Source organism: Electrona antarctica (genome assembly GCF_951216825.1).
Source record: "Electrona antarctica genome assembly, chromosome: 6".
In the NCBI taxonomy this organism is placed as follows: Eukaryota; Metazoa; Chordata; class Actinopteri; order Myctophiformes; family Myctophidae; genus Electrona; species Electrona antarctica.
The window spans coordinates 52,062,531-52,085,153 of NC_136811.1; the positions used below are offsets into that span (position 1 = coordinate 52,062,531).

Below are 22,623 nucleotides of genomic sequence, written 5' to 3' on the forward strand. Positions count from 1 at the left end.
GGATCTAGAAGAACACGCACCATATTCATCCCTCAGTCGGTAAGTTGAAGTTCACTGTACTTTTACTTCACTCCCAAAAGTTAACGTTCTTTTAAATGCAGCCTAAACCGTTTCTTTCTCCGTTACAGTATATAGCCTATAAACTTTACGCACAACTTTACGCACATCAGTACCAGTAATGAATAGGCTACGCCTACGTGTAATGAGGTAATGGAACGTTACATTCAGGTAGTCTATATTACGGCTACAGTGCTGCTATTGTTAGAAGAATCACACTGAATTAGCTTCTCTCGAGCTATTATATTTAAAACAGTTATAACTATGGTAAATGGCTATAAGATGTGCCGTCGCGTCACTCGCGTGTCTGTCCCACGACTTGACACTGATTAGCTGAACATTTTCTGAACTGATTTGTGTCGTCTCCCTGCCTGTACATTGAATATTCTCTTCTCCCTGCTCTGTAGTGTAGTGTGGGAAATTAAAACTCAAGTTGCTGTTGACGTTGTCTTGACAACGAACTGTTGACGTTCGTTTCTACGGAGGGTTGAGACATTTTTTAGATGTGACGATACAACTCTGGCTGGCAAGTTAGGACTGGAGTGGAGTTCCTCTCATCACCTCCTCTGCGCCTCGCTGGCTTTATAGTGCCTTTTGTCTGTACAGTGTGTCCTCTGCTTTACATTCAATGCATGAAGAGAAAATGATGGGGTTGGATTGCATAGCCTACTCTACTGTAGGCTATTATTATTGGCATAATTATTTTCATTTTATGTGTTATGTATACTTAGAACTATGTTTTTTTTTTTACTCCTTTTTTCTTAGTCATACTTTAAATCTTAAATTATTGTTGTAGGGTGCCTATTCTATTTATCATGTTTACTGTTTAGCTTACTATTGCTGTAACTGTGTAACTGGAATTCCCCTGGAAGTAGGCTACTTATCTACCCAGTAATCATAACTCGATAACCTTTATAGCATGGACACCTGATAATATTACAAAGCATAGCAAAGCATATATTTATGGTCCCTTTGTAGCATTGTACTTTGGTTGATCCATTTTTGTATTGCCAAAAATGCACACATGAACACATAGGCCTATTTGTAGGCCTACATATTATCTGTCAAAAGGATAAAACACAATAAGCCAAGAGCCATTGTCATTTGAGTGTGAATGTGTGTGTGAACTGAGTGCCCCTTGGAATGGAAAATTGTTTGGCCACAGAGCCGGGAGATAAGTATTCCGGTTTATGTGCCAAAAAACATGAATAAGAGCCAAACTATGTGCAGTGAACCAACACCCATCCTGTTAGCTACAATGAGTTAGCAAAGTAAGTGTAGCCTATTGTGCCAAAGACTACACTATAATTGTCCATCATTTTGAAAGGAAAATCACACCCGTGTGAACTGAGTGGTGCAACTGCGTGTGGGGGTCCCCGGGGGGTCCCCTGCCCCGCGTCTGAAACGGTCGAGAAATGACAGAGTTACTGTGTGGAGGAATTTGCAGACAACTCTCTCTCTCTATCTCTCTCTCTCTCTCTCTCTCTCTCTCTCTCTCTCTCTCTCTCTCTCTCTCTCTCTCTCTTTCATGCATGCTCCACATTGTAATTAGCAGGCAACACTGCAACACTATCTCTCTGTTTCTAGCACAACAGGGACATACAGACATAGGGATGGACATAGGGAGGGACAGACATTGGAGTGGCTGCACCACTCAAAAATGACCCCAACCCCACATTAATTTACTTTAGTACTTTTAATGTATTATTTATTTTAACTTTTTCCTATTTTATTGTTGTATTCTCTTATTTATTATCTTTGTGCTGTACTGTCTCAAGCATTATAATAAGCAGGATTGACGATTTCAGAAGCTTATAGATGTTCCCATGCAGTACAGCAGTATCAGACTGTGGTTGCACTGGTCAGCTCCCAATATAATAGTAGAAGATATGTAGTATACTGGTCAGCTTCCACTATAACAGTAGAAGATAGATATGTAGTATACTGGTCAGCTTCCAGTATAACAGTAGAAGATAGATATGTAGTATACTGGTCAGCTTCCACTATAACAGTAGAAGATAGATATGTAGTATACTGGTCAGCTTCCACTATAACAGTAGAAGATAGATATGTAGTATACTGGTCAGCTTCCACTATAACAGTAGAAGATAGATATGTAGTATACTGGTCAGCTCCCACTATAACAGTAGAAGATAGATATGTAGTATACTGGTCAGCTCCCACTATAACAGTAGAAGATAGATATGTAGTATACTGGTCAGCTCCCAATATAACAGTAGAAGATAGATATGTAGTATACTGGTCAGCTCCCACTATAACAGTAGAAGATAGATATGTAGTATACTGGTCAGCTCCCACTATAACAGTAGAAGATAGATATGTAGTATACTGGTCAGCTCCCACTATAACAGTAGAAGATAGATATGTAGTATACTGGTCAGCTTCCAGTATAACAGTAGAAGATAGATATGTAGTATACTGGTCAGCTTCCAATATAACAGTAGAGGATAGATATGTAGTATACTGGTCAGCTTCCAGTATAACAGTAGAAGATAGATATGTAGTATACTGGTCAGCTTCCAGTATAACAGTAGAAGATAGATATGTAGTATACTGGTCAGCTTCCACTATAACAGTAGAAGATAGATATGTAGTATACTGGTCAGCTTCCACTATAACAGTAGAAGATAGATATGTAGTATACTGGTCAGCTTCCAGTATAACAGTAGAAGATAGATATGTAGTATACTGGTCAGCTCCCACTATAACAGTAGAAGATAGATATGTAGTATACTGGTCAGCTTCCACTATAACAGTAGAAGATAGATATGTAGTATACTGGTCAGCTTCCAGTATAACAGTAGAAGATAGATATGTAGTATACTGGTCAGCTTCCACTATAACAGTAGAAGATAGATATGTAGTATACTGGTCAGCTTCCAGTATAACAGTAGAAGATAGATATGTAGTATACTGGTCAGCTTCCACTATAACAGTAGAAGATAGATATGTAGTATACTGGTCAGCTTCCAGAATAAACCTGTGGTTGTACGGGTCATGGGTGAACCATTAACCACTTAACTACTTAAACCCTATATCGTATTTGATGTAGAGGGAAACCTCTCTACACAACACATCTCACCACTCGTTGCGACATATAGGCCTATTGTGGGCTTGTAGATCACCTATTGTGGGCTTGTAGATCACCTATTTTGCAGAATGTTCACCCCAGTATAGATGATTCCACGGAGGGGCGCCCTAGGGGCGCAGCTCTATCTGAGGTGTCACATTGAGCGCAGCTTGACACCTCAGCATTGATTGCCTTCACCTGGCCTACAGCTCCACAGATTCATCTATAGCAGTGTGTGGTTCCCAAACTTTTCAGCCCGTTACCCAAATTTGTTTTATATTCGCCCAGGACCCAAACTAGTGAAAATAGCAGATCTCCCAGCTCACAACGTGTCGCTTCTTCTTAAATATTTGTTCTAATTTATGAAATTTCTTAGATTGTTCTTTCATTTCTTCATGACATAACTGAATACATTATTGGATTTTGTTATTAATTCATGGAAAGTTTTGCTTTTTTGGATAAAAAAGAATAATAATAATAATAAAAAAACAAATGTAGGAAACAAAAAGTAAGGGGACCCATAACAATGTGTCCGTGACCCACAAATGGGTCCCGACCCACTGTTTGGGAAACACTGATCTATTAGGGACACTATGGTCTGATGTGGTTCATTAAAACCAGCAACCTTCTCATTTCCTACCCAGCATCCTCTGTACAGCCAGCCAGCCAGCCACCATGCCCTCTGACCTGGAGAACGCAATGGAGTCTATGATGATGGTCTTCCATCGCTATGCCGACGAAGATGGAGACAGCAAGAACCTGAGCAAGAAGGAGCTGAAAAAACTCATGGAGACGGAGCTGTCCTCTTTCCTCAAGGTACCACTGTCCACTGACTAGCCTGGGAGGCATATTATACCATGTTCTGGTTTCTGATCCGGTCGGGAGCGGATGGTAAACTTATACGTCATGTTGTAGGCTAGTCACTGGTTTGTATCATCAGACCTGGACCCCCAAACCGGAACCAGAATTACCCCCAAATAATTCCCCAGGATCAAGGGCATATCATAATGTTAGGGCCTATACCCACTGTAAAAGCCTTGATGCTGTGTATGAATCCGACAAGTTCCATATTTTATTCCACCTCGTAGCGAGTCAGCGAATGGCGAGACTAAAAACAAACAGGATCAAAACAAATCAACATCGAAAAACCGGAGTACCAACCACGCCTAGACCGGATGATCCGGATCACACAGGCTGTTTTGGAACCAATACCAGGCTTTCCTCCGAGGTGACGCGAGGTTAAGGTAGTCTCTCTCTCTCTCTCTCTCTCTCTCCCTCTCTCTCTCTCTCTCTCTCTCTCTCTCTCTCTCTCTCTCTCTCTCTCTCTCTGAGGTCAGAGCAAAGAGGACTGATTGGTGTCGTTTAACACTCTTTGTATGATAACAACGGTTTTAATTTTCAACAATGCATGTTTTATGGGGGTAATTAACATATTGTCTTACTTGCCAGGAGCTCTGTTTTGAAAGGTCACACACACACACACGCACGCACACACGCGCACACACACACACACACACACACACACACACGCGCGCGCGCGCGCGCACACAAACACACACACACACAGACACGCACACGCGCGCACACGCACACGCACACGCACACACACAGTGGAATCCAGTGATCCAATTAGTAGACAATGACAGTGACACACGTCATGATCCCAACAATCTTATCAGTGTTGCCTTGTTTATGCCGCCAACTATATCAATCACACTGACGACACATTGAAAACACGCACGCACGCACGCACGCACGCACGCACGCACGCACGCACGCACGCACGCACGCACACACACACACACACACACACACACACACACATGCTCTAACATCCTAACAACCTAGAAACCAGACCTATCTGCCAGAGCTAAATAATTAGCTCTAGTCTGGCACTATATAGGCGTACGGTGGTGGAAAGTAACTATGTTACTCAAGTACTGTACTTAAGTACAATCTATAGTTTTGAGTTGAGACATATTGATTTGTTCAATTTCAGCATAGATTTTGAGTGCATGAATAATTAGGCCTATGTTTTTGGAATTAACTGGTTTGAATAATTTTTTGTTTGGTTTTGGTCTTCGTTTTGGTTTTCCAGGTGTTATGAGAAAAGCCTTTCATTTATAGACGCTGAAAAAGACAAAGATTATCTGCAATAGAGCGCCGAAGTCCTGACGTAGTGACGTCAGATGAGCGAAGTGCGCTCATCCCCTGGTTCACAGAAGCTAGTGTGTAGTTTTTAGCTTTTTTGTAGTTTCAGTCAAAACAATAAAAATGTTTAGTTTCAGTCTTATTTGTAAGCCTGCTCCAGGGTGGAGGAGGGTGTGGAACGCTCCCTGTTGGAGTGCAAATAATCAAAAACAGACGGTCACCACCTGCTCATGGAACGCCACTGCGATTGCCAAACAAGCCCAGCAGAGGGCGCAGTTTCCCCAGGAAACTAACACGAGCATTCTTAACACTGTTAGGGGGGACTCGGGGGAGGGAGGGCATGATGATGACGCATCACCTTGGTACTCCAGCTGCAGTATTGCTGACGCTATAAAACATGGCAGGTCAGGAAAGCGGAAAAAGATCACAGGAATCTCCCTTCCTTCTATTCAGAGGTGGAAGAAGTATTTAAACTCACACAGAATCCGAATTCTGGGGAAAACGAAAAAGAAAAAAACATTAAAAGATATTTAATGTCTAAAGTAAAAACAGGAAATACACTAGTATAGAGCCATAAGGGACTCCCCTCAACAACGTATGGGGTTTAACTGGTTTAGTAAACAGCAGATCTACAAGCTCACAACTTCACATTGAGATTGTAGATCGGACATTTCCAAACATCCAAATAATAGTCCAGTATAGCATAGAGCTGAAGTGGTTAATGTATGTTTGGTACTAATAACGTACATCTGCAAAGTTAACATGTAATAATAATAAACAACAAATAATTGCAGTAGGGCCTATAGAGTTAAAAGTACAAGGTTTGCCTCTGAGATGTGATTGTACTTGAGTGCATGTACTTAGTTTATTTCCCCCACACTGATGTGGAGGCATGAACAACATGTGTGCCCTGCCCCTGTCAGGGTGTGTGATTTACTGCCCTTCATAATGCCCCCTGGGATGGGTGGAGACCGAGGCATGGTGTCCATGTGCTTCTCAACAGATTCATGTCAGTCCACTAAAAGTCAGGGTTTCTCAAAGTGTGTGCCGCAGAATACTTTGATCAAATCTATCCATTCAGTTAGGTATGGTAAATGGTGCATTTATCCAAGGCGCTTTACATAGATTGTGCATTACATTCACCCATTCACACACACATTCATACACCGATGGCGACGGAAACCATGCAAGGCACCAACCAGCACATCACGAGCAATTAGGGGTTCAGTGTCTTGCTCAAGGACACTTCGACACTAACTCTGGGGGAGCCCCGGGTTCGAACTGGCAACTTGCGGTTGCCATCCAGGCATTCTACCCCTGAGCCACCGCCGCCCCTAGTATGATGATGATGATGATGATGATGATGATGATGATGATGATGATGATGATGATGATGATGATGATGACTACTATTATATGGTAGAAAAAATGATGTGTTAATGATGTGTTATTCAGCGACACAGATGTGTCGTTGAAATGTTTCAACAGTTTGGCTCGGCACCAATAATAGCTATCCCGCCTCTAGCTGCTGCTGATTGGCCAGGCCATTTTGTGGCCGGGCATCAAGTCTGCCTGAGAGTTCCCAGATGGGAGCAGGAGGGGGGAACCCCAGTGTACTCTCTGCTGCCCCATCTGGCGGAGTCAGGTTACAATAATAGAGGATGTGCGTTACATATTTTATTTTGCTAACTATATCATCATTATTCTTCTCAGTAGTAATGACAGACTACCGTGTGTGTTTTGTGTCGTTCAGACCCAGAAGGACCCCAAGACGGTGGACAAGATCATGAAAGACCTGGACCAGAACCGTGACGGCAAGGTGGACTTTGAGGAGTTTGCGGCCCTGGTGGTGGGCCTGTCCATCGCCTGTGAGACGCTCTACCAGAAGTCCAAGGACGCCGCCACCGCCAAGAAGAAGTGAACATCACAGATAGAGTTTCTGGGAACATAGATTGTTTTATATGTATACAGTATAATGTAGCGGATGTCCGTAAATGACCCTGATTTTAAAGTAAAGTCGACTTTTTCAAACGTGTCTCTCAGGCTTGATTTGGTCACTGTATGGGCTTTAATAATGTCAGAATGGAACATAACACAACACAACACAACACAACACAACACAACACAACACAACACAACACAACACAACATATCGTTGCTGTCAGGAGGAAACCACCAAACTCCATTCTTGAGGTTTTTGATTATTATTTTTTGCATACCGGTAAATCAATGATTGACCACCCTTTATCTGTTGATCTGTGTTTTAGTTCAAATACTATTGAACCAATGAAAAGTAAAATGCTTCGGACAAAACCTCTTAACCTCTTAAAGTCATTGACAATATTATAAAGTCACAATACCAACTTTGATGATCAGGCAGTATTTCTAAAGAATATATATGGTTTTCCTCATTTCCTGAAAAATTATTATTTTTAATTTCCTGAAAAATGAACATTTTGGAGTTAGGTGGTTTCTTCCCGACAGCAGAGATATGGGGGAACAACATGGCTGTGGATCTTCAATGAATGGTTTCAGTGAATGATGAATGAGGTGGAACCAACAGGCTGCTTTCATCTGTGCAGTCTGTCCTACAGTTATGATGACCTTCCAGTCAAGCCTGATTTATACTAGGTTTGCGTGCAGGTGCCGTGCTCTGTAGAACAGATAGCAGATATACAAGCTCACAACGTGTCACACATGTGACGTGTTGTGTGCGTCATTGTCTGCTATTTACCGCAGGCAACACGCCAGTGTGCAACTAAGCGGAAGAAACTGCAGTCACTCAATGTTAATAGTATTTGTAGTATTTGAAATTTGCACCCTATGGCCAGAAAAATAATAAAGTCTGTGTGTTTGACTAGGCCGGGTTTGACTGGATTGCTGAATTCCTACAATGCCCATAATGCTTTAGTGCACTTCCCCTGGTTGTGGAGAGGGGGGCCATGATGCTGCATGGAGGTGTGACTTTGTAGTCCAGGAAGGAGGAAGTGAGACCACATTTTCATGACAGGTTGGTCATCTAAAGAGTTAAGTCTTAAAAAGACAAAAGAGTGGCCGCACACACTGATAGCCAAAGTGGCGATTATTTATTAGGATGCAGAGTAGGAACCAACGTTTCGGCAGGTACAACTGCCTTCTTCAGGGTATGAGGTTTTTGGTCATGAACATGGCATCATGACTAAAATATACATAAAAAAACATGTTACACATATAAAAACCCAGGAAAGTGTTTCTTGTGTCCTAAACATCATTAAAATAAGCTCTGGTTGCAAAAGGGGTGGCCCTTTAAGCTTCATTCAGGAAGAGCTGACCTGAACCGAATGCCTCTGAGATCAAAGATCAAAGCCAGGTGCAGTGAATGATTCACATCTGTACTATATAACATCCTTCTGTCTGTTAGTGAACGGTTTTATATGGACTTGTACTTGTAGGTGCGTGCGTGCTTCATAGCACGACATGATTTGTGAAGAAGACAGAACATCCTTTGCTGAATTTCATATGTCAAATTATACCCCAAAAACTAAATCCCACAAACCGTATTAGAAGATATATTTTATCTCAATGCAAATTGAAACGAATATGCTTGGTACAACAAGCCTTCTGCTATTGCCAATGAATTCATAACATAAGGATAATAATAACAGTCATAGTCATAACAAACAGACTTTATGTTAATGAACCGTGTGTAGTAAAAAGGAGGCGGCTACTGTACATATTTTGCTGCCAACCTTGAACATACAGTACAGTAGGCATACAACTTTCTCACCTTTCCTCACGTATAGGACATTGGCTGGGCAGCTAGAGTCAGTGTTAATAAGCTTCGCGCCTGTCACAGACATACGCAGAGCAAGTTCATGTCAGGAACCTCAGTGCAGTTGCTCCGCATCACGTTCTCATTCACACGATTCACTCATCCAATCACATACTCATTCCATCTTGATACCGGCTATTTAAACTGCAAGTCTGCACTGCTCAATCTGCCTGCTTGCTGCTGCACACTGATGCTGCTGCGCTGCTGTCTGCTTAAACCTTTGCTGCTCACCCTCCTCCACCCCAGCTAGCTACCACCTGTCTCACCCTCCTCCACCCCAGCTACCACCTGTCTCACCCTCCTCCACCCCAGCTAGCTACCACCTGTCTCACCCTCCTCCACCCCAGCTAGCTACCACCTGTCTCACCCTCCTCCACCCCAGCTACCTTCCACCTGTCTCACCCTCCTCCACCCCAGCTAGCTACCACCTGTCTCACCCTCCTCCACCCCAGCTACCACCTGTCTCACCCTCCTCCACCCCAGCTAGCTACCACCTGTCTCACCCTCCTCCACCCCAGCTAGCTACCACCTGTCTCACCCTCCTCCACCCCAGCTACCTTCCACCTGTCTCACCCTCCTCCACCCCAGCTAGCTACCACCTGTCTCACCCTCCTCCACCCCAGCTACCACCTGTCTCACCCTCCTCCACCCCAGCTACCACCTGTCTCACCCTCCTCCACCCCAGCTACCACCTGTCTCACCCTCCTCCACCCCAGCTAGCTACCACCTGTCTCACCCTCCTCCACCCCAGCTAGCTACCACCTGTCTCACCCTCCTCCACCCCAGCTACCTTCCACCTGTCTCACCCTCCTCCACCCCAGCTAGCTACCACCTGTCTCACCCTCCTCCACCCCAGCTACCACCTGTCTCACCCTCCTCCACCCCAGCTAGCTACCACCTGTCTCACCCTCCTCCACCCCAGCTAGCTACCACCTGTCTCACCCTCCTCCACCCCAGCTACCTTCCACCTGTCTCACCCTCCTCCACCCCAGCTAGCTACCACCTGTCTCACCCTCCTCCACCCCAGCTACCACCTGTCTCACCCTCCTCCACCCCAGCTACCACCTGTCTCACCCTCCTCCACCCCAGCTACCACCTGTCTCACCCTCCTCCACCCCAGCTACCACCTGTCTCACCCTCCTCCACCCCAGCTACCACCTGTCTCACCCTCCTCCACCCCAGCTACCACCTGTCGTTTTGGATCTGCTGTTTAGGTACGGGGGGATTCGGAGTCCCTATGGTCGGGACTGATGCGCTTGATCTGAGTACCTAAAAAGCAGATCCAATTCATCGCCAAACCATAATAAATATATTGCTCATTTTATATTCAATAAATATATGGTGTGGGTGTGGCATGCTTTCCTTTATGTCTTTATATTTGTCACATGTGGTCAAGAAGTGGAGCTCTGTCTCCACAACTTCCGGACCGCATTGAGAGCACAGCCGGTCCTCTCTGGGCAGCCGGAACTCACTGTTCCTTTAGCGTGTCGCACAGCCCAGGTGGCGCCTAAACCCTAACCTTTAACCTCACAAAAATTATGCCTAAACGGAACCAGCTGGCTCAACCCTAACCTCATATACATATGCCTGCCCTAAAAGTAACCTTAACGCTAACCCGCTAGCCTCACAGATGCCTGCCCTAAACGTAACCTTAACGCTAACCCGCTAGCCTCACAGAAACTACGCCTAAACCTCACGTCAAAACCACATCGACCTGGGCTAAACTGAACACCAGGAAAAGAGAGAGTCTGGTGAGCAGCCAGGTTTGTCTACGTATGTTGTCGGCCTTCATCCACGGCCGGCCAGCCTGTAATCACTGATTGAGTCTGTAGTCTGTACATTGTTATGGTTTCTCTCAGTTTGTTATGAGTAATGCTGTGGACAAATATTCTGCCACAGTGCACTGTCTGTCTTTCCAAAGAAATGTGAATTTATTTTGTATTAAGTTACGACATCCCCCCAAAGAACTGTGTGGCGGCAGGTTGGAAAGCGGTTCGAATATTAGCAGGACTGTAGTTGATTGAGAGTGAGATCGAGGGCTTTGTTAATAGGGAAAGATTGGCTCCTATTAGTATAAAGGTGTTGGGATGACAGCTTGTCCCAGTCTGACAGGCCCCAGCAGGTGTCCCAGTTCAAATACTGGTCCACTGACACCGTTGTCCCAATTTAACCACTGGTCCAGTGACACCGTTGTCCCAATTTAACCACTGGTCCAGTGACAGAGTGTCATGAGGGGTCGGAGAATGGAGAGAGCTTTCCTTTCCTCCCGACGACCAAACACTATACATCAAGCTAATTAAGTGTCTCATCCATTATTGAATTTAATTAATTAGTTTCTCCTCTCGCTTGCTCTCTGGTCGAAGGGGCCGCGCTAATGAAACCAGGCTGGCGTTGCTCCTTGTTTGGTTAGAGTTACTGACCCAGAAAAGTCCCCTTGGTTCAACGTCCGACGCAGCCATGCTTTCAGACCTTTCTGGGTAGAAAAAAGTAAAACAAACAATATTATTATACAGTATGATGTATGTATTGTCTCAACATGACCACTAGGGGTCACTAATAAACCAATAGAGCAGCTGAATTATGTCAATTCATTTCATACACCAGGTTGGTATAATTTTGAATTATTTTATTCATAACTTTTGTTTTGTTTTTCAGTTTAGCTCTAAGTTGTTTTAGGTTTAGTTCAAGAGTGAAGACTCTTAGGGGCACGGTGGCACAGTCGGTAGTGCTGTCGCCTCACAGCTAGAAGGTCCTGGGTTCGATTCCCGCTGGGGACGCTGTGGGCGCTGGGGGCGAGTTCCCTCCTCTGCGTCATCAGTGCCCATACCCGAGGCGGGGTTGGCAAAAGGGCCTTTCTGTGTGGAGTTTGCATGTTCTCCCCGTGTCCCCTAGGGTAGGTACCCTCACAAAAAACATGCAGTAATCCTGGTCTCTAAACTACCTCCCCCTGGCCAGCCGGGGCGCCTGATGGAGGGGAAAGGAACTGGTCGGAAAAACGTGTTCCTTCCACGCGCTACGTCCGGCCGGGGAAATTCCCCCCTGTCAGGTGAAAAGAAGCAGCTTGGACTCCTCATGCATAGAAAGGTGGCATGAGATCAGTATGCTGCCCCCCCCAGGTTGGCAGAGGAGGTGTAGTGCCCAGGATTACATTAGATAATTGGCACTGGGTGAAAAAACTGGGTTGCAAAATTGTGGGATAAAAATTCAATTTTAAAAAAAGAGTGAAGACTCAAGAGGGTTTGAAGAGGGTGTATTAGTACAACACCGGTGAAATGAAATGTGTGGCATGTTATGCAAGACCGTGCTAACAAAACAATACAACAATATAATAGTTGATGCGATGAAATAAGAAAACTAAATAGGACACGAGTACAATAGTAGAGGGAAAACCACAGTAGGGCGATAAAATCAGATGGCAATTTCACCCAAATTAGAAAATAATTTCCAAGTAAGCATTTCATAGAAGATATGAGTGCAGTCAAATAGAACAGAATAGAACAGCTTGGCTCCAAAGTGCATGTGGCACTTGGTTGGTCCCCCGGTGGGCCCCGGTGGGCCTTTAGCCAGGATTGTGGATTGTGTGCCTGACTATATGTCTTGCAGGGTGCTGATTGGAGAGCTAATCATGGGGAAGAGGAGACACCTGGCCACTGTCTCCGCAGAGTATAAAATACCTGCCCCAGCTCTGTCTCTCCTCTCCTTCCACCTGGGCCACACATGCATGGCTCTGTCTCTCCTCTCCTTCCACCTGGGCCACACATGTCTCTCCTCTCCTTCCACCTGGGCCACACAGCACACATCCATGGCTCTGTCTCTCCTCTCCTCTCCTTCCACCTGGGCCACACATGCATGGCTCTGTCTGTCCTCTCCTTCCACCTGGGCCACACATGTCTCTCCTCTCCTTCCACCTGGGCCACACATGTATCTCCTCTCCTTCCACCTGGGCCACACATGTCTCTCCTCTCCTTCCACCTGGGCCACACATGTCTCTCCTCTCCTTCCACCTGGGCCACACATGTCTCTCCTCTCCTTCCACCTGGGCCACACATGTCTCTCCTCTCCTTCCACCTGGGCCACACATGTCTCTCCTCTCCTTCCACCTGGGCCACACATGTCTCTCCTCTCCTTCCACCTGGGCCACACATGTCTCTCCTCTCCTTCCACCTGGGCCACACATGTCTCTCCTCTCCTTCCACCTGGGCCACACATGTCTCTCCTCTCCTTCCACCTGGGCCACACATGTCTCTCCTCTCCTTCCACCTGGGCCACACATGTCTCTCCTCTCCTTCCACCTGGGCCACACATGTCTCTCCTCTCCTTCCACCTGGGCCACACAGCACACATGCATGGCTCTGTCTCTCCTCTCCTTCCACCTGGGCCACACATGCATGGCTCTGTCTCTCCTCTCCTTCCACCTGGGCCACACATGCATGGCTCTGTCTCTCCTCTCCTTCCACCTGGGCCACACATGCATGGCTCTGTCTCTCCTCTCCTTCCACCTGGGCCACACATGCATGGCTCTGTCTCTCCTCTCCTTCCACCTGGGCCACACATGCATGGCTCTGTCTCTCCTCTCCTTCCACCTGGGCCACACATGCATGGCTCTGTCTCTCCTCTCCTTCCACCTGGGCCACACATGCATGGCTCTGTCTCTCCTCTCCTTCCACCTGGGCCACACATGCATGGCTCTGTCTCTCCTCTCCTTCCACCTGGGCCACACATGCATGGCTCTGTCTCTCCTCTCCTTCCACCTGGGCCACACATGCATGGCTCTGTCTCTCCTCTCCTTCCACCTGGGCCACACATGCATGGCTCTGTCTCTCCTCTCCTTCCACCTGGGCCACACATGCATGGCTCTGTCTCTCCTCTCCTTCCACCTGGGCCACACATGCATGGCTCTGTCTCTCCTCTCCTTCCACCTGGGCCACACATGCATGGCTCTGTCTCTCCTCTCCTTCCACCTGGGCCACACATGCATGGCTCTGTCTCTCCTCTCCTTCCACCTGGGCCACACATGCATGGCTCTGTCTCTCCTCTCCTTCCACCTGGGCCACACATGCATGGCTCTGTCTCTCCTCTCCTTCCACCTGGGCCACACATGCATGGCTCTGTCTCCCCTCTCCTTCCACCTGGGCCACACATCCATGGCTCTGTCTCTCCTCTCCTTCCACCTGGGCCACACATGCATGGCTCTGTCTCTCCTCTCCTCTCCTTCCACCTGGGCCACACATGCATGGCTCTGTCTCTCCTCTCCTTCCACCTGGGCCACACATGCATGGCCACACATTGCACACAAAAAAGAGCTTTTTTGTTCATTAAATGTGTTGCATTTTTGTCATGATTACTTTAGTTTGCAAATAACATCTACTTTTGATGCTTTGTGTTTGATGTCCCGATACACTTTTCTCATTCCCGATCCGATCCCGATACCACATGTCTGTGTTAGCCGATATCAATACCAATACCAGTGTTGTGATCTCCTGTTGTGTTTATAGCTATCTAGCTTTATTACATGGCTTGGTTGAATGCTTGATTCTGATTGGTCAATCGCTTAATTCAGCGGTGAGTTATCTCATGATAATGACCGCTCCGCTGTATAATGACCGCTGCCTAATCAAACCCTCTGAGCACCACCAGCTGCGCGGCTGCGCCCCACTTGATTTACTGCCGTTTCCAACATAACAGCCATGTAAACACACACACTAGTGACACACAATGTAATTTACAGCTAAACATTGCTCTTAAAAATGTTTTTGAAAATATTTGAGTGAGAAATAGACGAAGCAGGACCCGAAAATGGATTCTATTTGATCAACTCACTTCCTTGTTTTCTGACAGTGCTGCAGCCCTGCAGCTGGGCAGACGCAGCCAGCGCGAACTTATGGAATACTTTTTTTGTTGTGTTTTGGGTCAATGTATTAATTTATGTTAGTTAGCCATGTAATAAGCGGGATAATATCTGGCTAGGTGGTCATTGTCGGGATATAATTATCTCCCGACAATGACCACCTAGCCAGATATTATCCCTTACATATATCTCGTGTTGTGTTTATAGCAGACTCCTCACTCATACGGTATATGTGCACTTGCAGTTTGGGCAACTCCAAAGCAAACTCCACATGGCCCAACATTTTATTTTCCTGCCATAGTGTCAACCCCTTACCCCTGTGTCGGATCAGTGGTTAGACTGGCATATTCGCTGATAGCGATATGACCCATTATATAAATGGTGCATTTATATAGCGCCTTTATCCAAGGTGCTTTACATAGTGCATTACAATCACCCATTCACACACACATTCATACACCGATTGCGGCGGAAGCCATGCAAGGTACCAACCAGCACATCGGGAGCAATTTGGGGTTCAGTGTCTTGCCCAAGGACACTTCGACATGTAGACAGGAGGAGCCGGGATTCGAACCGCCGACCCATGGATCATTGGGCGACCTGCTCTACCTCCTGAGCCACAGTCGCCCCAAATAAGGGCCGATACCGATACTATCGGGACATCTCTAGTTTGATGTAGTACAGGGGTGGGCAACTTTGACGATGGAGAGGGCCACTATATTTCCACACTCACTCCCTAGGGCCATATATTACTGTCGTAGCAAAAATAGCCGATCTACAAGCTCAAAACGCGTCGCGCTGCGACGCGTTTTGAGCTTGTAGATCGGCTATTTTTGCTATTTTCAAATTGGAATCCTGAAAATTAACATTTTTATGTCATTTCAAATGCCTTTAATTCTACTTGTGTTGAGCAATGAGCTACTAATTTAGACTGAAGTAATTAAAGCGGGTCATGTTTGCATGTTGTGGAATTGTAACAGCTGAAACCAATATTATATCAGTATTCTGACATTAACCTGAGGGCCACATTAAGTGAAGGTGGGGGCCGCATGTGGCCCCCGGGCCGCCAGTTGCCCACCCCTGATGTAGTATGATCAAGTAAGGTGTTCATTTATGGAGGGGGGGGGGGAATATGATGATAAGAGGTTTCTGCCTGACAGCAACAGTGTTGATTTTGACAGGACATTTTTTTATTTCGCTTTTTTTTTTTGTTTTAGTCACATTTGAGTCATCTGCAATGTTTTAGTTTTAGTCTAGTTTTAGTCGACTAAATCTACAGTTGATTTTGTCGACAAAAATGTATCTTGGCGGGCCTTGATGGCTTCGTAATGCCAGATTTTTCACTTGGTTGCATGCAGAAATAGCCTGATCTACATGTACGTGAGCTTGTAGATCTGCTATTTTCAGAACGTATAACACCCGAGCGTAAGCAAACATAAAATGACTTGTCATTTAGTTCTACTGTACCTCTTCTCCGGTAACGTGACATTGTTCTGACCACTCATTAATAATAATAATAATAACTAGAACTTCACTCTGTCGAGTGCCTACTTGCTTGTTGCACACAAGTAGGCCTACAAACTGTCAAATCTCAGCTTCTCTTTGAAAGAACGATTGAAATATTGAATTATTATGTTTAGCTATTTGCTAGGTACCTACTTTTTGCACGTAAAGTATAGAAGTATATCGTAATAAAGATGCGGATTAAAGGACCCAATGCCTTCGATGGTGACATATATCTCGATCAGTGTCGGGTGGATTAAAGGAAATGCCTCTATGTATATGCATATGTAATTTGTAAGTTGATTAGCGGTATACTGTGGTTACTTTTGATGCGTATGCACCGTCCCAGCATATGACGTCAGGGTATAACTATGTATACATGTATGTAGCCTGGCACCACTGCCGTATCAGGCACAAGTAGTCATTACGTCATTTGCTGGGACGGTGCATACGCATCGTCGGGCGAAACTATAGTACTTGCACGCTCTGCTTGCGCAAGTAATAATAATAGGCCCAATTGAACGGCCAGCAGCAACTGCACTGAGTTTCCTGACTGAACTTGCTTTGTCTGTGACAGGCGTGACGCTCATTCATTTCATTTTCGTCCGTGAAAAAAGGTAGACGGAAAGATTTTCGACATAGTTTTAGTCAACAAAACATGGACAGCATGGATATACTTAGGAGCCACATTGTGCAATGCTGTAATGTTTGTCCTTGTAAAACACCAACCTGTAGAGCAACATGTGGTCCACACCTGTACCTTTATAATAAACACCCAATTCATGTAGACATTCCTTCCATGACTCACCGTCTGTTGTCACCAGCTTGTTCATCAATGTCACCTGTTTTTCTTTTAGGGCGCTATAGCCCCTCCTCTTTCAATGTTTTGTATTAGATTTTTCTCAATTATTGACATACATTACATTACAAAGACGATAAGACGTACATAAAACAAAAACAAAAAACAAAAGACAGAATCAACAACATGCCAGCAAATAATAATACAGAAACAATATAGGCCCTCCTACAGCTTTTCGTCACAACACATGTCACATTTGCCATTGACAATGAAAGGAGAATTTACTTCATTATGTGTCTGAACAAATCGGCTTTTTGTATCAAATACGGTTGACAATGAAAGGAGAATTTACGTCATTATGTGTCTGAACAAATCGGCTTTTTGTATCAAATACGGTTGACAATGAAAGGAGAATTTACGTCATTATGTGTCTGAACAAATCGGCTTTTTGTATCAAATACGGTTGACAATGAAAGGAGAATTTACGTCATTATGTGTCTGAACAAATCGGCTTTTTGTATCAAATACGGTTGACAATGAAAGGAGAATTTACGTCATTATGTGTCTGAACAAATCGGCTTTTTGTATCAAATACGGTTGACAATGAAAGGAGAATTTACGTCATTATGTGTCTGAACAAATCGGCTTTTTGTATCAAATACGGTTGACAATGAAAGGAGAATTTACGTCATTATGTGTCTGAACAAATCGGCTTTTTGTATCAAATACGGTTGACAATGAAAGGAGAATTTACGTCATTATGTGTCTGAACAAATCGGCTTTTTGTATCAAATACGGTTGACAATGAAAGGAGAATTTACGTCATTATGTGTCTGAACAAATCGGCTTTTTGTATCAAATACGGTTGACAATGAAAGGAGAATTTACGTCATTATGTGTCTGAACAAATCGGCTTTTTGTATCAAATACGGTTGACAATGAAAGGAGAATTTACGTCATTATGTGTCTGAACAAATCGGCTTTTTGTATCAAATACGGTTGACAATGAAAGGAGAATTTACGTCATTATGTGTCTGAACAAATCGGCTTTTTGTATCAAATACGGTTGACAATGAAAGGAGAATTTACGTCATTATGTGTCTGAACAAATCGGCTTTTTGTATCAAATACGGTTGACAATGAAAGGAGAATTTACGTCATTATGTGTCTGAACAAATCGGCTTTTTGTATCAAATACGGTTGACAATGAAAGGAGAATTTACGTCATTATGTGTCTGAACAAATCGGCTTTTTGTATCAAATACGGTTGACAATGAAAGGAGAATTTACGTCATTATGTGTCTGAACAAATCGGCTTTTTGTATCAAATACGGTTGACAATGAAAGGAGAATTTACGTCATTATGTGTCTGAACAAATCGGCTTTTTGTATCAAATACGGTTGACAATGAAAGGAGAATTTACGTCATTATGTGTCTGAACAAATCGGCTTTTTGTATCAAATACGGTTGACAATGAAAGGAGAATTTACGTCATTATGTGTCTGAACAAATCGGCTTTTTGTATCAAATACGGTTGACAATGAAAGGAGAATTTACGTCATTATGTGTCTGAACAAATCGGCTTTTTGTATCAAATACGGTTGACAATGAAAGGAGAATTTACGTCATTATGTGTCTGAACAAATCGGCTTTTTGTATCAAATACGGTTGACAATGAAAGGAGAATTTACGTCATTATGTGTCTGAACAAATCGGCTTTTTGTATCAAATACGGTTGACAATGAAAGGAGAATTTACGTCATTATGTGTCTGAACAAATCGGCTTTTTGTATCAAATACGGTTGACAATGAAAGGAGAATTTACGTCATTATGTGTCTGAACAAATCGGCTTTTTGTATCAAATACGGTTGACAATGAAAGGAGAATTTACGTCATTATGTGTCTGAACAAATCGGCTTTTTGTATCAAATACGGTTGACAATGAAAGGAGAATTTACGTCATTATGTGTCTGAACAAATCGGCTTTTTTATCAAATACGGTTGACAATGAAAGGAGAATTTACGTCATTATGTGTCTGAACAAATCGGCTTTTTGTATCAAATACGGTTGACAATGAAAGGAGAATTTACGTCATTATGTGTCTGAACAAATCGGCTTTTTGTATCAAATACGGTTGACAATGAAAGGAGAATTTACGTCATTATGTGTCTGAACAAATCGGCTTTTTGTATCAAATACGGTTGACAATGAAAGGAGAATTTACTTCATATGTGTCTGAGCAAATTGGCTTTTTGTATCAAATACGGTTGACAATGAAAGGAGAATTTACTTCATATGTGTCTGAGCAAATTGGCTTATGTAAACACAGTGTAACTGTTTTAATTCAGCTCCGGGCTTATGTATAAGATGACATATGATGATAAGAGCGCCCCTCACTTCACACGGGTGTGATTGCACAGCATACACCTGCTGCTATTCTCATGCGTATTTTATAACTTATCTCTGTAGATATATTTTGTATTTGTATTTAGTTTTTTCTTGTTTGATCTCCTTTCCGCCCTTGCCCATTTTCTTCTTCCCTTTCTTACTTCTACGAAACCAGTAAGACGCCTGAGGGCGAGGAGCGACCTCGCCCTTTCACCCTAAAGGGCGAGGTCGCGTGCACACATCCGCCTGGGTGACAGCAGACTGCTGGTGCTTGGGCATGCGGGGTAAGATCTTAATATGATATGTGTCTGATATGTTCTGAAGTCCACATAATTTCAGTCAGTTCATGGTTCATAATTCATAGTTCATAATTCAACCTTTTGAAGTAAAAGTTAATGGTTTAAAAAATGTGTGTGTGTGTGTGTGTGTGTGTGTGTGTGTGTGTGTGTGTGTGTGTGTGTGTGTGTGTGTGTGTGTGTGTGTGTGTGTGTGTGTGTGTGGCGTTACAGGCAAGCATTACATGCAAGAGTAACAGCGTTACAGGCAAGAGTAACAGGCCTGTTAACAGGAAGCGTTAACAGGTAGTGCGTGACAGCTTCCTGTTAACAGGAGGAAGTGCGTGACAGCTTCCTGCTGGCTAGCCCCTCCTATAAACAGCTATAGTTTGTAGATTCTGTCTTAACACAAAGATTAAATGCCATAAATGTCATATTATGTGTCTGAGCAAATCAGCTGTCAGTATGTCTGTGGGTATGTCGGTGGTATGTTACCAACCAACCAACATACCGATTTATTAGAGGTGTGATTTCTATCCTCACTTGTTAAGCCCTCAGCCAATCAAATCATCGATATGGGGTACACATGCACACACAAAGCTGGGCATAGGAGGTGGGCTAGCGCCCCTCGAAAACGTAAGAATCGATGACTTAACGCCATTGGTCAAACCAACCCCATCGACTTCACGGATTGGCCGGGCGTCGCCTGACATTTGTTGCCGCGGTACCATTCTAAAGTGTTGGCTCACGGTAACTCTCCACTCCTTTACAGAGTGATGCTCCGCTGTGATTCTCCAAGATCTGTTGTGATCCACCTTAGGAACCTGCGACATGCCGCTCTGGACAGTGCACCTGAAGGGGGCGCCTAAGGGACAGGACCAGCCTGCGGCGGTTGCCGTCAGGCACGAGATCTACACGTTTGGAGGCTCTATATTCGCCGCGTACCACTCATACCAGATCCCCGTCAACGTCTTCAACACGGTCACGTTGCATTGGACCGCGTTGCCCCCGGTGTCCGACCGGAAGGGGAAACGTCCGCGTTGCGTTCCGTCCTGGCGCGCCGGCCACACCGCCGTGCTGATAGAGGACACGGTCTACGTCTGCGGGGGATTCACCGCCGGGGGGAACATCTGCAAGAGTAAGCCGTATGCGTTCGACGTGGACACTCACCGCTGGTCCCAGCCCCGGGTGTCTGGGACCGTCCCGAAGGCCCGGTCTTACGGTGCGGCCTGTGCCCTCGGGAGGGTCATGTACCTCCACGGTGGGTACACCCTCGACGGGTACTTCGCCCCAGGTGTACGATCCGAGGTGTACTTTGACATTTATGACGATAGCGTGTACGCTTACGCCAGCGACCTCCACAAGCTGGACACCAGGACCATGGTCTGGTCCGTGATCGTCCCCGCGGGGGGCCAGCCTCCGCCGCCCTCGGCGTACCACTCCACCAACATCATCGGGACCAAGATGTTTGTGTTCGGCGGGGAAGGGGCGGTGGACGAGGATGAGGACGAGAGCTTCCACAACCATGTCAGGGTGTTCGACACGGAGAACCTCCGCTGGCTGAACCATTCCTCCACGAGGCTGCGTCCGCAAGCACAGAGGCTGTACCACTCGGCGTTCACCTGGAACCGAGAGCTGTACGTGTTCGGCAGCAAGAGACGGAAAAATCCCAGACACCTCTGGAAGTTCAACATGGAGACGTTCTCCTGGAAGAAGGTTCACTGCAAGGGGAAAGGTCCGAGCGATAACTGGATGTGCTGTTGCATGGTGGGAGATCGCCTCGTCCTCTTTGGGGGATACCAGGGATTTGACCCAGTCCACGATGACCTGTACATCTTAGACTTGAGTCCTAGTCTTAAGATGCTATGCAAGCTGGCGGTGATTAAGCGCGGTCTGGAGGAGTCTGGACTCCCTCACAATATCAGGTGGGAACTGGAGGCCATGACAGGAAAGGAACACACCAGGCCAACTGAAAAGATGGAAGGCACTGAGAAAAAGGAAGCCTCTGAGAAAAATGAAGCCACTGAGAAGAATGAAGCCGCTAAGAAAAGTACTCTTAGCCAGTGGAGGTACTGATTAACGCCAGCAACGGAATATAACTAGACAGGGGTGTTCCTTGGAGGGCAAATCTCCACCAGGCCGGGTTGCCTATCCAAGGTTGTGTCAATTGTGGGCTGCAGCCGTCAGACATGAATAAATAGCGTGGCCCATGGCGGGGAAACTTCCAGTTTGTGGCGCATGGGTATAAGTGAAAAGCACTTTTGAAGGTAAACTGAGGCCCCCTCAACATGTGAAGCTGCCTGTTATAGTGCCACCATGAGGCCAATTTGAAAACATTTTGGGTGGGAGGTTTCTTCCTTTTCATCATTTAATTTTGTGAAGACTACTTTTTGTTTAACAAACTCATTTTCTTCTATATTTTGTAATTTTTTGTGCACCCCTTAAAAAAAGCTCTTATCATCATACATCATCTCATTCCGGCCAATCACAATTTGCGTCCTCACCTTCGTCGTTTGTGTTAACACAATGCTTGTGTTTACACAAACCCTCAAAGCTGGACATAGGAAATTATGATCTGTTTATAAATAATTTCTCATGTTCCATCCATAGCTGAAACTCTGTGCTCTCATTGCAGCAATTTTTTTCCTCAGATGGTTATGACGGCCCGGAGTGAAGCTATGAAATGGAAGGTTATCA

General features: G+C 45.0%; 3 protein-coding genes across 3 annotated transcripts in view; all 3 read left to right on the plus strand.

Moving 5' to 3' along the window:
• The window catches only part of LOC306925145 (scavenger receptor cysteine-rich domain-containing group B protein-like), a gene marked incomplete at its 3' end in the record, with an annotated part of 797,673 nt that overhangs the window by 77,034 nt on the left and 698,016 nt on the right, over positions 1-22,623 (plus strand). The window lies entirely within an intron of this gene.
• Positions 11-7,330, plus strand: s100a10b (S100 calcium binding protein A10b). The gene is made up of 3 exons (XM_079503195.1): positions 11-39; positions 3,793-3,964; positions 7,053-7,330. The coding sequence occupies exons 2-3, from the start codon at positions 3,824-3,826 to the stop codon at positions 7,218-7,220; spliced, it is 309 nt and encodes a 102-aa protein (XP_079359321.1). The 5' UTR covers positions 11-39; positions 3,793-3,823; the 3' UTR covers positions 7,221-7,330.
• Positions 20,758-22,600, plus strand: LOC306925137 (kelch domain-containing protein 3-like; the record flags this gene model as incomplete). The annotated part of the gene is made up of 2 exons (XM_079503819.1): positions 20,758-21,976; positions 22,578-22,600. 2 exons carry the CDS (start codon positions 20,758-20,760, stop codon positions 22,598-22,600), a joined length of 1,242 nt encoding a protein of 413 aa, XP_079359945.1.

Coding starts and splice junctions, on each gene's coding strand:
- s100a10b (XM_079503195.1), top strand. CDS start 3,824: ATGCCCTCTGACCTGGAGAACGCAATGGAGTCTATGATGATGGTCTTC. Junction 3,965..7,052: donor AGCTGTCCTCTTTCCTCAAG/GTACCACTGTCC, acceptor TGTGTCGTTCAG/ACCCAGAAGGACCCCAAGAC.